Genomic DNA, 15,984 nt, shown 5'->3' with positions numbered 1-15,984 from the left:
GACACCTCCTGTTCCCTCCAGGCTGAGGTAGTGTGATCTGGCTAGAACACACCCTCGGCGTTTGCTTGTTTGGCAGGCAAGGTCTTGGCAGTTCCAAATTGACTCCAGATACCGTGAGCTGACATGCATGTCAGAAGACCCTGGCAAGCGGTGCCCCGCCCTGTCCACACCCAGTGTGCAAAGGCTGGCCTCACGTAGAAACTCACTCATGTAGCTGAATGTTTCATGTGCCCGGCTCTAACCTCTGGCTGATCTCTCTTTTCTTTTTTTACTCTCCCTTCCCCTCCCAGTTGGACGCCTTGTCTAAGAAGCTGGAAAATCAAAGGGCCAGTGGAGAGTTCCAGGAGACAGGACCAAGCATCAGACACCTAGCCTTCAGCGCTGCCCACACCCAGCCACAACCCGTGTAACATAAGTGGTGCCCGCCATGTTTGCACTTTTAATAACCCTTTTGTGTGTGTTTTGTTTCCGGTTTCGTTTGTACACACCACCTATCTAATACCACAGCGGGAACAGGAAAGGGAAGAAAGGCCGCTCATTCTCTCTTTGGTTAAGTTTTTGGATCTGCTACTGACAACTTTTAGGTTATTGGGGAGGGGGGTTGTTACTGGGGGTGAGAGGAAAGAGATTTATATACTGTATATAAATATATATGTAAATTGTATAGATCTTTTGTACAGGCATTGGCATTGCTGTTTGCCCCCTCCCTCCCCTTCCCTTCTCTGGACACATAGTCCAGCCTCCTCGGACTGTACCCTTTGCTTATCTGGGTGGTTTCCTTGGAGAGGGACTCTGTGAGAGTGGATGGGGGCTCTGTGCTTGTTCCGTGGACAGCATCCGCTCTCTTCTGGGTGGGAAGAGGGTACTGTTCCATGCCATCTGCTGCCAGAGTCTACTCACTTGGCCACTGGTTGGGTATGAGCGGAGCCCAGCTCATGTGACGGCCAGCATGGACTTCAAAATTCTTCAGAGGCTCACGTCCCCTCCTATTGAGACCCCTTGGCAGTCTAGGGTAAATAACTGAGCACATAATGTTGAAGGGGTTGAGTTAGGCTACTTCAAACATTGCCACCCATGTCTAGCACCTGCCCCATGTAGGCACCAGAGGAGACATGCCAAACATGTGAGAAAGGGGCACCCAGCAGGGCTTTCCTTTAACAGATGTTTAACATCCAAGTGTTGTCTGAGTTTTTGTCCTGCCTGGTTTCTGTCTTCCCGCCAGGTCCCACAGCCATTTAGCCCCAAAGAAATCACACAGAGGTCTATATTAATGATAAACTGATTGGCCCATTAGCTCAGGCTTCTTATTAACTCTTATAACTTATATTAACCCATTATTTTTATCTATGTTAGCCACATGGCTTGGTACCTTTTTTGGCAAGGAAGTCACATCTTCCTTCTTCAGTGGATGGGTCATGACTGAGGAGGAATGGGATTCCTCCTTCCCAGAATTCTCCTGTTCTCATTGACCCACCTCTACTTCCTGTCTGTTGTCCTGTCTATACCTCCTGCCTGCCTTCTGGCCAATCAGCATTTATTTAAAACATAATTGACAGAATATAGACAATTGTCCCGCACTATCCAAGAGAATGTTGAAGATGACAAGCTTGCCCCAGGCCTTCTGCAAACCCACAGGAGAGGGTCTGCAAGCGTGTTTCTTCCAACCCTAGTGTCAGACTGGGTTTGCTTCCTTGCTCCCCCTCCATCTCTCACCCTCACCCACTGGGTCAGCCCCCACTGTTGACCAATACCGGAGTTGGTCTTCTGGGTGCCTCAGCTTCCCTCATGGACTTCCAGACCTATGGACCAGTCCTAGAAGTAAAATTTATGCGTGTCCCTTCCTTCTGCTTCCCCAGGAGGAATAGGAGGAATGATCCAGCTACAGGGGAATCTAGGCTTTTGCACTGGGAGTCACCGGAATCGCAGAGTGGCCACAAGCAGCTTCCCCTGTCTAAGTGCCGGGCTGATTCAGATGCCCTTCCATCAGAACATCAAGTGACCCTTAGCAGCTGTTTCCATGGTCAGTCATGGTGGCAGTGAGGGAGGTCAGGAGCTCAGGGCTGGTGCTTTCGTTGACTTGCTCTTGGCCATCTGGGCTTGTTTGGTATTCTATCTCAGTATCCTGGAAGTGCATCTACCATGGTAAACCCCATTCTGTCTTGGGTCTGGAAGGCACTGGCCTCGTACATGCTGCCCAGGTGTGTGGACCACAGCCTTCTCGGCACTTGATTTGATGAAGTCTTGGCTACAGAAGGTTCCTGCTGTTCTGCAGAAAGTCACACATGTTGTCCCATGATGGCCAGTGGCCCTGTCCCGACATGGTAAGGTGGAAAAGAAGCACTTTGTTGGAGCCTTGACAAAAACAAAAACAAAAAGCCCCCAGTGCGCGGGATCTGGATGCCCCTCATGGCAGACTCCAGCCCCGTTTCCTGACCTGAAGAAAACATGCGTGGAGAAGCTACACCTCCACGTGGGCGTTCAGAATCTGCCCAGCTCTCTTCTCTTTCACAGATGGGTGCAGGCTGTGCTGTGTGGGTTTCCCTTGGGAGGGAGGGAGCAAGGGAAAGTATTTGTAGCTTGTTTTATAAAAAATAAAAGTGGCTAAAACCTTGTCAGCTAGTGCGTCTTTCTTTGGGTGGCCTCCTCTGAAGGAAAAGCCCCATTTCCTAGGAGGTTTCATGGTGTTCCTGGCCCAAGCGCTCAAGGTCTGATGCCGGAAAGCCAAGGCTGCTGTTAGTGGGACACCAGCAGGGAACACAGTGGCCTTGAGGTGGTGTGTACTCCCTGTGAAGATGCCACTGGTCCTCTTGGCCCTTGCCTGTCAGTGTGTAGTCTTTAATTTTCCCTCTTACCTTCACCCTTGGAGATGCCCCCCAAGTATCTCCATTCTGGGGTCTTTCCCTTAAGCCACAAGTGGAATGTAGCTGGTGGAGATTCAGGGGCAGGACCCCAGACAAGCTTGTTCTGTGGCTTCAGTCTGGTGATGATGGCTGTGTTGATTATGCCTGGACCCTAGCCTGGAATGCAGACAGAAAGCTGCACCTCAGTGGGGCTTATGCAGGCCAGATCTCAGTTCTGTGTGGCACATGTGTGTCAGGCTGCTGGTGAACTCTGCAGAGCAGAGGGCTTTGGGATGGATTGGGGCTGTGATGTGCACAGGGCCAGGATAGGGTCCTGGATCCCCCTGAGTGGGATGTATTTCTTCTCACTGTCTCCCCATGCAAGTCTGTCCTTGGAAATAACCTTTGCCATTACCTACTTGATCAGCTTCTCTGGATTCTTCTGGCTGCACTTTGGGGCTTTGTCCTCTGTGGGTCCACAGAAGATAATTTCCCTTGAACCCCTGCCCTAACCTTTCCTCCTGATAGACTTCCCTGGAAAAGGATCTGCGCCTTTGATTGGTCACACAGTCCCTCGTCATCTGGTACCCCTATCCAGGTGCTCTCCAGTTTCAGAAATGAAATTTCAGTTTTAGGGCTACAGGGCCACTGGGTTGCTGTGCACTTACACACCAGGCACGGTGTCTGCTGTGTCATGTGCACTGTCATAGGTGATAACATAACTTCAGTGACTCGGACAGCCTTGTTCCCGGTCCTAAGTGTGGACTCAGGTCCAGGGGGAGTAAAGGGATGGAAAGGCCTGGGAAAGGTAGAGTCAGTGTTGTCTTCAGGCTTTCTGGCTTCAGGCCCTGAGCGTTGCTGGTTCCCTCTCTGCTTCCTAGGGGCATCAGAGCAGCAGCTTCTTCTTCCTGTACTGCTTGAGCCTGGCCTGCATGGGTGGGAGTTCATTTTCTCTCTGAGCAATGAAGGGTCTTACAAAAAGCTGCTCTTATGCAGAGGACTGCCGACTGCCACAGGCTTCAGAGAAGTGAGGCCAGCACTTCCCCTGCAGGATCTCTCAGAGCATTCAGAGTTGACCTGACCTCCAGCAGAGAGTCGGCCTGGTATAGAAAGGGACAGGCCTGAGCTCACATTTGACAGCAAGGTGAACGCTTACCCCTGCCCCCTGCTCCTCTGCTTTCTCCAAGACAGCTGCGTCAAGAGTCAAGGAAAAGGCGCAAGACAGGTCCATTCTGTTTTTGTCTTACCTCGGGGCCAGAGCCATGCTCCATGTCCACAAAGAGGGAACAGTGGAGACATATTCAGCAAGAAAGTCTAGAGCTTGCTGGGTCTGGCTGTTCTTTTAGGACCACTGAGTGCTGACAGAGGATGGGGTTCCAGGTCCCCAGAGATAATCCCTGTTTCCCAAGGGGGTGCAACCTGACAGTCCTAATATCTTTGTATGTATGGATGTATGTATAGATGGTTGTATGGATGTATGGATGATGGGTGGGTAGAAAGACAGAGCATACAAAAATCAAAACAAAAAAAAATAGAGAATTAGTAAAGTTAGCTTTATCCCCAAAGTTTCTAACTGACCTGTAAGATCATGGCTATGCCATTAAGGAGGTTCATATCTTTTCTATGAGCCTTGGCATTTTCTTGCTGCACAAGTGGGGACAGGGGAACTGAGGTCTTCATGAAGTACCACCAAGCCCTTCAACCCTTTAGCATGGATTTCTGTTACTCTCCTGCAATTTTCACGGCATGCTAAGGAGGCCCTAACCTTGGTCACATCCTGCCAACCACTGACTTCTCTTGCTGGGTATGTCAGCCAGGTGCCTCTGGCCATGTCTTGTCAACAGAGGGCAGATCAGTCAGGATGACTGCTTGTGCTCGCCACTCCCACCTCCGCAGCCTCCTTCATGTAGTCTCGGCTTTGCTCTGCGTCATATCCTCTCTTAACAGGATAGATTCCCCAAAAGCCCTTTTGCCCATATCCTCTTAAATGGACTATTGATTCTAGTTAATGGTTGATAATCCTCTAGGTGGTAAGCCAAGGCATGTCCCCAAACTCAAGGCCACCCTTGAACAACCTACGCACTTGACAGAAGGGTGTACTGCACACTGGGGCACAGCCTATCTGCAAGTTGGTGGACAGTTACCAGACTGCTAATACGACTCAGCCAGGAGAGAGCGAGATGAGGTTAGTGACACACACCTCTTATGAGGGCAGGCTCAGGTAACACTGGAGAAGAGTTGACTGAAGACTCTGATGCCCTGTGTCATGCATGGGAAACTTCTGTGTCTTTTGTAGTCATTAGTGTGATCCCCACCCTATTGAATCATCTTTCATTGTGTAGCAGGTTCCTTAATGATAGCCAGGGTCGTTTCCATGACATCCCAGTCATTTCAACTACTTACAAGGGCAGTTCCAATCAATTGTACAACTCAATATCCAACTTGCTTCAGATCTTCCTCCTCTCCCAGCCCTAGCACAATGTTCTGGTCCATGACTGCAAGGAAAACAGTGGAGCTACAGTCTGGCTCTGGGCCAATCACTCTTCTGCTTTTCAGTTCTTCACGATGGGGTCAGGAGGAAGGAAAGGAAGAGAAACCATGAGGGTCTCTGAGTAGTGTATCTCTCTGTGTAGCCTGTCTTAGGGTTTTTCTGTTGCAGTGAAGAGACATGACAGCCAGGGCAACTCTTACAAAGGAAAACCATTTTATTGGGGTAGCTTAAAGTTTCAGAGGTTTAGTCCCTTATCATCCTGGTAAGACATGGTGACATGCAAGCAGGTCTGGTGCTGGAGAAGTAGTGGAAGTCCTACAGCCTGACTTGCAGGAAGTGGTCTAGCTCACCGTGCATGGCTTGAGCATATATGAGGCTTCAAAGCCCACCTCCACCATGTCGCACTTCCTCCAACAAGACCACACCTTCTAATAGTGCCAGTCCTTTTGGGGGCCACTTTCTTTCAAATCACCACACAGCCACTTGTTGGTTTAACACTATCTTTCTTCTCCCATTGTGCCAGGTGTCCATAGACTTAGAGGTCATACAGAGTGCGTGCCAGATCCTACAGTAGGTGTACCCACTGTACAGGTGTCCATAGACTTAGGGGTCATCTGGAGCACATGCCAGGTCCTGCAGTAGGTATCCCCACTGTACAGGTGCCCATAGACTTAGAGGTCATACAGAGCACATGCCAGGTCCTGCAGTAGGTGTCCCCATTGTCAGGTTGGCCTCATTGGTATGGGCAGTTTAGGTTTTGTGTGACATCTTCCATATTTTTCCACATGAATATCCCCCATGTCAGCTTTGTTCTAGGGCCCCAGCTTCTGCTTCCTACTGAGATTGTAGCTGTATCAGGCTCTTCTGGGATGTCCATTCACCAATGGGAACCTTGCCCACCCAAGCCCTGCCAAATACTGGAAACTCAGGCTGGTCTGCAGCTGCTTCCTGTCTTGGATATTTAATCTCCCTCTCCTCTCAGTATAGATGAGGCTGATCACCAAGACTGCTACGTGGGGGTGGTGTTGGTGCTGGTGTTGTTGTTGTTGGTAGTGATGGTGGTAGTGGCGGTGGCGATGCTGGTGGTGATGTTGGTAGTGATAGTGGTAGGGTGGGGGTGGTGTTGGTGCTGGTGTTGTTCTTGTTGTTAGTGATGGTGGTGGTGGCGGTGGCGATGCTGGTGGTGATGTTGGTAGTGATAGTGGTAGGGTGGTGGAGGTGTTGATATGGTGATGGTGGTGGCAGTAGTGGTAGTGGTGATGCTGGTGGTAATGGTGGTAGTAGTGGTGGTGATGCTGCTGGTGGTGGTGGCTGCGGCAGAGAGTCCAGTTGGGACATGAGGTGCCAAGCTTGCAGCTGTGGCTATGTATGTGAAGAGCTGGTGGTTCTCCTGGGAAGCTTTTAAAGAATTTCTCCTGTAGTTCTGGAGAAGACTGGGAATGTAGATCAAGACCAAGTGGCAACATGACTTCAACAGTCAGCCCCCTTAGGAGTTGTAGGGGTATTGGTGGTAAAGGGCTGAAATCGGGTCATTTAAATTACCGATGCAGAACTGGGTACCTTACCCAACAAGCTATACGTTGGTCTTGTACCACAGCATCTCATATTCAGATTAGAGAGATACAGGGAGGACAGTCCAATCAGGTCAAGAATGCACCTGTGGGTGACATAAACAGCTGGCTGTATCTGCAGCTGTGTTCCCTCTGTCTCAAACACTCCTCAGGAATTTATAAATGAGAAGACAAAAACAGAAACAACCAAAATGCAAAAACCACAAGGTTAATTTAAAAAATGCATCTGTGCAGTGTGCTAGCCAGCACCGTTCAGGTCTGGACAGAGCCACGCTCTAGCACTATTGGGGATGACGCTCTGTCCTAGCTAATTTTGGGTCAACTTGATACAAGCTAGAGTCATATGAAAGAAGGGAACCTCATTTGAGAAAACGCCTCCATAAGATTCAGCTGTAGGGCATTTTCTTAATTTTGATTGATGGAGGAGGGCCCAGCCTATGGTGGGTGGTGCTATCTCTGGGCTGCTGGTCTGAGTTCTATAAGAAAGCAGGCTGAGCAAGCCATGAGGAGCAAGCCAGTAAGCAGCAACCCCCACACACACACCCAAGGCCTCTGCATCAGCTCTTGCCTCCAGTTCCTGCCCTGCCTGAGTTCCTATTCTGGCTTCCTTCAATGATGGACTACAATGTGGAAGGGCAAACCAAATAAACTCTTTCCTCTCGAGCTTTGCTTCAGGTCATGGTGTTTCGTCTGAGCAATAGTAACTGTAACTAGGATGCCCTCACAGACTGTGGTGGATGGAAATCCTCTCAGAGGACAGATGTTTAGACACCTAAGTGTCCTATATGTCCACTTTGACTTGACTTATGGATCTAATTATGAATTCCTACTAATAGCTTGGTAAGTGACTAAGGCACTATGATCTGGGTACCTGTCCCTTCCAGAACACACACTAAAGCATACTCCTCGGAGTTGTTACATATCAGTACTATGTAAAGCGGAGCCTCTGGGAACTGCTCAGAATTAGATGTTAGCAAGTGGTGGAAGCACCCACAAGTGTGTACATGGTCTCATAAGACAAAGAAAGGCAGGAGAGAGTAGGTTTGTACTGTTTGCCCTTTGCCACCTAAGGACTCTGCAGACAGTGTTTCCATCATGAGTTGGCTCCCATCAGTATGGCCTTTTAACCTTGAACTTCTCAGCCTCCATTAGTGGAAGACTTTCTTTCATATTTATAAGATATTCAATCTATGGCATTTAGTATAGCAGAAATAGAAAACAGACCAAAATATGAAGAAATCTGGGGAAGGTGTGAATTAAGACCCATAGTATGAATACCAGTGTCCCACATGAATGTCTACCAGAGAGTATCCATAGCGGTCTATATTCTCAGTGATCATCAGATGGACCAATGAGCCATGAGCACTAGCTGGCCTCTTTCTTTAGCTACCCTGATACTTGTCCAGTGCACCAAATGTGGATGGCAGCAGAGTTGGAGGCTGTATTTTCATCATAATGAAAGAATAAATAGCTACCACGCAATATAGAAGCAAATCCACTGCCAAGCAGTTGTAAAAAAGATGACAGCATGACATCCAGTTCCCACTGAGGTAAAAGATAGAAAGAACTGGAGACATGGCAAAAATAATTAAGTTCAAGTGCCAGAATCTAAACATTCTGAGGAACCAAAATAGCTGTCATTGGGTCAAGCCCTTTCCAAAAAACTTAGGAAGAATGACTCATCCTCTTTGTGAGTACATGACAAACAGAATGGCACCGGTATTCCAGAGACAGCATGTACCTATATTCATTGCGAGATTAGTCACAATATCCCAAATACGGAAGCAGCCTAAGTGCGTGTTGTTGAATAAAGGAATGAATAAATTAGTGGAGTATTACTGTGGTCGTTTCTGTCACTTGACACAACCTAGAATTCCCTGGGAAGAGAATATCCAGATTGTCTGTATTGGACTGTCCTGTGAGCATGTTTCTGAGGGACTAGTTATGTTGGTTGCTGTGGGAAGAAGACCCAGCCCACTGTAGGCAGTGCTATTCCTTAGGCAGGGGCTTCTAAACTGTACAGAACTGGAGAGATGAGGCTGAGCACAAACAAGCAAGCAAGTGAGCAAGCATTACTCATTAATTTCTCTCTGCTCTTGACTTTGGGTGTAATAAGGTCTAGCTATTTGAGGTTCCGGCCTTGACTTCGCCATAACGATGGACTGTAATCTGGAATTATAGACTAAATCAAACCTCCTTCTCCCCTAAACTGCTAAGAGTATTTTATCTTAACAACAAAAACAAAACAAATACTCAGCTTTAAAAAGAAGGAAATTTTGCCGTGTACGATGTGGAGGAACTTAGAAGAAATGAGGCTAAGTGAAATAAGCCAGGCACAGAAAGACAAATGATGCATGATCTCACGTATATACAGAATGTTCCTAAAAATCCAGATTAATGGAACAGAAAATTTGAATAGTTCTATCAGTGGCTGGGGTGAGGGCTATGGGGAGATGCTGGTTCAAAGGTCCAAACTTGCAATTATGAATGCTTAGGTTCTGCAAACCTAAGGCATGGCATGATGACCATTGTGAATAGTATATGGAACATAAACTTCAATTTCCCTGAGAGTAGAACTGGAGTGTTCCTATCATACTAAAGAGAGACTATACTGGGTGATGTACACACACATATATTTATATGATATATATATATATATATATGACATGTGTGTATAATATTAGCTTGATTGAAATAATTCATACTGAATACACACACCAATATATCTAACACATTATGCATTATACATAATTTTTATCTATATATTAAATTTCAATAAATGTATAATCAAAATAAAAGAAGGAAGCTTTATGTTTATTAGGAAAGGCTAAATTCACTATTTATAGTATCAGCCTGAGCCTCTCTATTATGGTTTGGGCTTTGTATATGATCTGTCTCTACCAAAGTGCTTTTTGCTTGGGGAAGATTGAACTCAGGCTCTCACACATGCTAGGCAAGTGCTCTACCACTGAGCTACATGTAGTTCATAGACCTCACAATGAGGCTTAACTCCTAACATGCCAGTACTGAGGGGGTACCAATAGGACTTTTAGGAGGTAATTGGCTTCGGGTGCTCTGTCATGAAGGCATCAATATGGTTCCTGTGGTAGTTTTGGGGAAAATGGGCTATTATAATGTGAACCAGTTCTTTGGTTCTCTCTGCCCCCACCCCCACCCCCCACACATGGACTTTTCTAGCACATGCTCACTTGCCCATTCCTTTCTCAGTTGTGTTGTAGAAGCTAAGCAAGTGCCAGCAGCACTGTGGTCTTGATCCAATAGAAACGTGAGCCGTGAGCCGAATACTTCTATATAAAGGATTCAGATCCAGGAGTTTTTTTTGTTTTTTTGTTTTTTTTTTTTTGCAGCACAGACCCCTGACACACCCCTCTGAGTGTCATGTGACATACTTGTCTGGGTAGTTTTCCAGGAATCCTTTTGAATGCCAGGATCCCGGAAGATGTCTTTTTGAATTCCCTCGGCCTGGGGCCAGATGGCTTCCCATCTTTAATGATCAATACAAATGATTTCATCAAAGTGAAATTCCCCTGGTCGGCCCCTGAGCTTCGCAGGTGCATCACCCTAAGCAGCTTCATTCAGGAAGATGAGGATGCGGTAGGTGAGAAGACATTGTGGAGGGGCCAGAGAACCAACTGCTGGCTGGCTCCCAATTGCCAACTGGCCGCCTTTTTGTGGGTTTCTTTCACTGGCTACATCCAGCCTGCTGTAATTCTAGCCTCTTCCCATCCTTTGTTCTGGTGTCTGTTACAAGAGGTCATGATATTCTGGAACAAGCACTCTGAGCAAAATTTGGAATCAGACCCATGTTTCTGCCTGATCTGCACCGCCTGTGTGCTCCAGGCTAATCATATAACCACTTGTAACCTGCTTGACAGAAAAGAATAATATCTACCTCTTATCAGACAAAAGAGGTGTATATTAAAGGCTTCGAAAACTGCGTAGACACAGGTCATACTGCTCTTGGCCATTAATATTAAAATATCTGTCCTTAATCGCAAAGGCATTGTGACAGGACAATCATTTACTCTAAAAGATCCTTTTGCGGTTTGGAGAGGTTACGGGCGAGTTTCACAGTCTCTTTTGCATTTGAATGAGTAAAAGTGACTAGATTTTACTAATTGGATGTGAGCAAGCGCTGCAGCGCGGCATGACTTGGGAGCCGAGGCAGTTAGATACGGGCACACCACCTCCAATTTACTTCCCATTTGAGATGACTGGAGAAGACACACGGGGACCGGCACTTACAGAATGACAGAGACGGAGCCCCTCAGTCATCACGTGGAAAAGAGCGTTACCTGCTGATGAAGGGCATCTTCCTTAGATCACTGCATGAGTGGGGAACAAACTTCATTTTCCCTAGCTACTGAAATGCTGGGGCTAATTTATTATGATAGCTCTTGTGTCCCGAAAACAAATGAGGTAAAAGGAGGGGAATGTGGTGGCTCCGCGTGCGCACACTGGCTGGCAGTGCCAACTTCATACTGATAAATGCTACAGCCTGTGGGACCAGGGCACCCTGAAGGGATGCCTGCAATGTTGCCAGTTATGACTGTCAGGCAGTTCTGTACATCACTTCATGTTCCCCACCCCCTTGTGTATATGTCCTAGAATATCAATATTAATATTGGAAGTAATTGGCTTCAGAAGCCATCAGCTGCTGTGAGCCAGGAGAGGCGTTCACACAATCCAGAGAACTAGTTGTGTCTAGACTCACATTAAGGTCCTTCCTCTCTGTGGACACCAGCCTTAAACCTCCTCCATATTCACTAGGGGTCATCCGTAAATGGACCTCAACCTCTCTCCACTAAGTCCAATGTCTGGGTGATCTACAAGTGACTCTAAGCGGGGAGACATGAGCACAGATGAAGTTCATGCTCCTGTCTCTCCCATGGAATCAGCTAGAAGACATTTCTTTTTCATTCTCAGCTACCAATGAAATAGAGTGAATCTTTAGCTCAGATATTCCTGCTTATTTATCTTCTCTCTCTCCCTACTTATCATCTGTCTATCTGTCCATATGTCCATCCATCCATCCATTTAATCTATCATCTATCTATCTATCTATCTATCTATCTATCTATCTATCTATCTATCTATCTATCTATCTATCTATCTATCTATCTATCTATCATCTATCTATCTTCTATCATCTATCATCTATCCATCCATCCATCCATCCATCCATCCACCCACCCACCCACCCATCCCACCCACTCACCTACCTGTCTATTGCATTCTAGTTATCAGTGCTTTGAAGGGCTTTTATATTCTCAAATCTGCTTTCTTAGTCCAGTTTTGTCAGAAATTTAAGCCTAGGCAAGGATTAAACTCCACCATGCAAAAAGATAAGTGATATGTATTTATTCATTTTGGTGGTGGTAGAATTCTCTTTCTACTCCTTTTCTTTTCTTTCCTTTGCCTTTAACAGAGGACCTTTCCTTGGGCTTATCCTTTCTCAGATATACCAGCAGGCAGCAGCTAGCATCCACCTTCATTTTTTCTTCTTGAGCTCCATGCCATGGTCCCATCCAGTTCCTTTTTATCTGTCTTTTAATGTTGAGTCCTTTCACCAAAGTAAATTACTGTACATTTTGCTTTAAGGTCCCATTCTCAGTGAGGTCCTTCCCAATTCAAGACCCGGTCAGTGTTGCCACATCACTGTGTCCTGTGGCCCTCTGTTCATGCCACACTCAGAGCACATGTGTCACAGGGCCTTTTTCATGTTTGCACCTAATTGTGCATAAACTTCATGGGCTCCTTCCACTACATAGCTTTCAGAAGGGCACTGACATCTGTGTGTAATTCCTACCTCCTCACTTTCTCGGACTTGTTTGGGCCTGGAACAGGCTTAGTGCATAGCCAACTATCCACACATTCTCCACTCACCTCTTCACATGCCCCCACACACACCAAGGTAGCCTCCGCAAAGTTTTATGTCTTCTGGAAATGCCCTTCTGGGTAGGGGGAGTTAATTGTGGTCTCTCAACTGAGAATTTGCTCTCAGATTCCCAAAAGAGAGTTTCAGTCAGTTCTGTAGAGTGGAGTTGTGAGGCCATGAAATCACACCAGGGCTGTCAACTGAGCTGGACCGTAGGACAAAGCAAACAAAGGGGTCCCTTAGGGAGACAGGGGGAGCGAAGGGCTCCACACTCAGACAGAATCAAGGACTGGAGGGAACACATGGATGGGAGGCAGGGAAGGCTTGGTTTTGCAGGACTTCCTGATCTGACTTTCTCAAGAACCTCCCCCACCAGGCACCCCAATGCTTTTATGTTATTTCTAGAATCATTTAATTGGTATCTGTCTCTTAGAACCCCAAAGCACCATATTAAAATAAATTTTATTTTATCTCTTTGACTGTGACTTTCTTGTGGTCAGGAACTGAATCTTCACGGTGTCACCAGAGTGTAACAACATGTGGAAGGTGATCACTGCAGGACTGTGGAGTGAGCAATGAGCAGATGAATGCTGGGTCTATGTGCAGAGCTCTGGCTAAATATGGCTTCCTAGTCACAGTCCTGCCCTGTGGTGCCCTTCTGGTACAAAATGCTCCCTAGCCTTCATCGGCACAGTTCTTTTTTTCTTTTTAAATTTATTTATTTATTATGTACACAATATTCTGTCTGTATGTATGCCTGCAGGCCAGAAGAGGACACTGGACCTCATTACAGATGGTTGTGAGCCACCATGTGGTTGCTGGGAATTGAACCCAGGACCTTTGGAAGAGCAGGCAATGCTCCTAACCACTGAGCCACCTCTCCAGCCCCCCATCGGCACAGTTCTTATTACCTGTGTCTTCTAGCTTTTTTAAGTCTGGGTTGTGACAGGCAGCATTCCCTAAACTTTTTTTTTTTTTTTTTTTTTTTTTGCTTAAAACATTACAATGCCTAGCACATTAACACCTGTGTTTGATGGGAGATGACACCTTTGGTTCAATTGCTTCTGCTTCAGCAGATTCCCAAGACGGGCCCTGGACCGTTCATTGAAGGAAGAACCATGGGCAGAAACAGGCTGTGAGTAGAGAGACATAGAAGTAGACCTTTCACTTTATTTATTTATTTTTTTGAACCAACCCAACATTTCCACCAGCAACTGTCAACACAGCTTAAGAGGACACGAACATTGTTTTCTTTTTTTCTTAAAAAAATGTGTTCAAAATTAAACAGGTGTTATTTTAATTTCATTTTTTTTTCTGTCTTAGAAAATGTATTTATGTCAATGCAGAAAGCCTCAAGACCCGTGGGCAGTTTTATAGTGTGTGTGTGTGTGTGTGTGTGTGTGTGTGTATGTGTGTGTGTGTTAAAGTCAGGACTTTTCAAATATGTCAGGAAAAGGTCTGGGAGGGGAGGGTGTCAGTGTGTCCATCCTCATTTTCTAAGAGCCCTGGCTCTTTGGGAATGTGATGACTTGGATTCCTAGGAAAGCAGGGGTATAAGAAATACCCCACAGGCTGGGTTGAGAACTTTCTGAGGCTTAAAAACAAGCAGGAACGTGGGGGAATGAGAGATTCCAGTTCCTATCTTGTGGACATGCTTTCAAAAGTGGCCTGAAGGCCAGGAGAGGAGGAAGGGGCCCCCTGTTCTCTTAGAAACCTCCAAATTCTCACATCACTTCAAGCAATCTCCTTAGCCTTCTGAGTATGGCTCACTGGCGAGGGAGGGGTGGTAATGCCGGCATTCTCCAGAAACACTGACACTCTACATGTGATCCACTCCCTTGGAGACCTCCCCAGTCGGACACCCTCTTCTCTCCCACCTCAGACACAAACACCAGAACATTGGAGGGGGTTTCCCTTCTGTTTCTCCAGCTGCCCTTGGTCAGCATGGGGGACTCTTATTTCCTATTACCAAGCCTCAACTTGGCAAGTGTCTCTGTGGGAGGGCACACATACAGGTGCTGACATACAACACAGAGAAGCAGAATGACCTCCATAAAGATGAGTGTGACTGCGCTGTAATTTTGGTGTGATGTCGATGCAAGCAGACGAAACTCCCCCTGCACCCTGAGTTGGAGCCAAGAGACAGCTGCGGCTTTGTGAGAGCAGGAGGGTGTGTGCCAGCAAGCCCATGCCTCCATCTGTCGCTCAGACTTGGAGTTCCTTCAGGGACCTTTGTCACTAACTTCAGAAAGAAAAGACAAGACAATAAGTGGAGCCTGGCAGGGAGACGAAAGTGATCACACTGGCAATTTGATGAAGAGAGCACCCCAAAATCAGCCATGTGGAGATGGCTCGTCCTCACACCCTGACAGCTGAATGAGGGAGTCTTGATGCATGTCACCGGAGGCAGGGGAAATCCTGCCCCTCAGGGAACTAGAGTCAAAGGAACAGTGGGATACACAAGAGATGACTCGGGGATGTGAATGGAGGATGGGGTAGAGGTGGATTTGTTGCTGCTGTTGGTTTGTTTTTAATTAAATACTTTGGACAGTTGGTGTCTCCTCCATTCCATTGGACTGGTTAGATTTTTGCCCTTTCTGTGCAGTGCCAGCGCCTAGGTCAGGTGACGTTCCTGGGGCTTGGGTCCCGATGCTGCTTCTCCAGGGCTGCTCAACCTGGAGAGGTTGGCGAGGAAGCGCCCTTCTCTTCGGAGAAGCTCCAGGCCTGCCCTGTGGAGGTCTTGCTCTGGCGGTTCAGAACCCCTTGATGTAGCAGTAGGCCTCCAGTGTGGCAAAAAGTATGTAGAGGAGCCACAGGCTGACGAAGAGCCACGTAGTGGCAAGCTTGCAGCCACGGGGACCTCCGAGCTCCCCGCCCAGGTGGGGCCGCCGACGGTACAAGAGCACACTGAGGCAGACAAATGCAAAGATGGTGAAAAGAGTGACCGAGAAGGCTAGAGTGCCAGCAGACACATGGAACTCCTGTCCCTGCATGGCCCAGTAGATGGCGGCCACGGACCAGGCCAAGCCAATACCCAGGAAGACATTGACAGCATTACTGCCGGTGACGTTGCCAATGGAGGCATCTGCATACACATCCTGCAGGGCAGCAGCTTTGCTGGCGAACGTATCTGGAAAAGGACAGAGACAAATGGGAGCCGTGGGAGGCTGGGATATGCAGGGC

The 15,984-nt window shown here is 47.2% G+C and overlaps 2 protein-coding genes across 8 annotated transcripts in view; one reads left to right on the top strand and one right to left on the bottom strand.

Moving 5' to 3' along the window:
* Positions 1 to 2,596, top strand: part of Smoc1 (SPARC related modular calcium binding 1) — a 164,273-nt gene extending 161,677 nt beyond the window's left edge. For all 3 annotated transcript variants that reach the window (XM_057783113.1, XM_057783114.1, XM_057783112.1), the window contains one exon: positions 291 to 2,596. In XM_057783113.1, coding sequence (XP_057639096.1) covers positions 291 to 307 — 17 coding nt within the window. In that variant the 3' untranslated portion in view covers positions 308 to 2,596. The remainder of the gene's footprint in view (positions 1 to 290) is intronic.
* An 11,370-nt stretch (positions 2,597 to 13,966) lies between these two features.
* Positions 13,967 to 15,984, bottom strand: part of Slc8a3 (solute carrier family 8 member A3) — a 148,982-nt gene continuing 146,964 nt past the window's right edge. For all 5 annotated transcript variants that reach the window (XM_057782776.1, XM_057782779.1, XM_057782775.1 and 2 more), the window contains one exon: positions 13,967 to 15,931. In XM_057782776.1, coding sequence (XP_057638759.1) covers positions 15,555 to 15,931 — 377 coding nt within the window. In that variant the 3' untranslated portion in view covers positions 13,967 to 15,554. The remainder of the gene's footprint in view (positions 15,932 to 15,984) is intronic.

Source organism: Chionomys nivalis, chromosome 10, assembly GCF_950005125.1.
Source record: "Chionomys nivalis chromosome 10, mChiNiv1.1, whole genome shotgun sequence".
NCBI lineage: Eukaryota > Metazoa > Chordata > Mammalia > Rodentia > Cricetidae > Chionomys > Chionomys nivalis.
The sequence above is the reverse complement of the archived record's forward strand: the minus strand, read 5'-3'. Positions and strand labels throughout refer to the sequence as shown.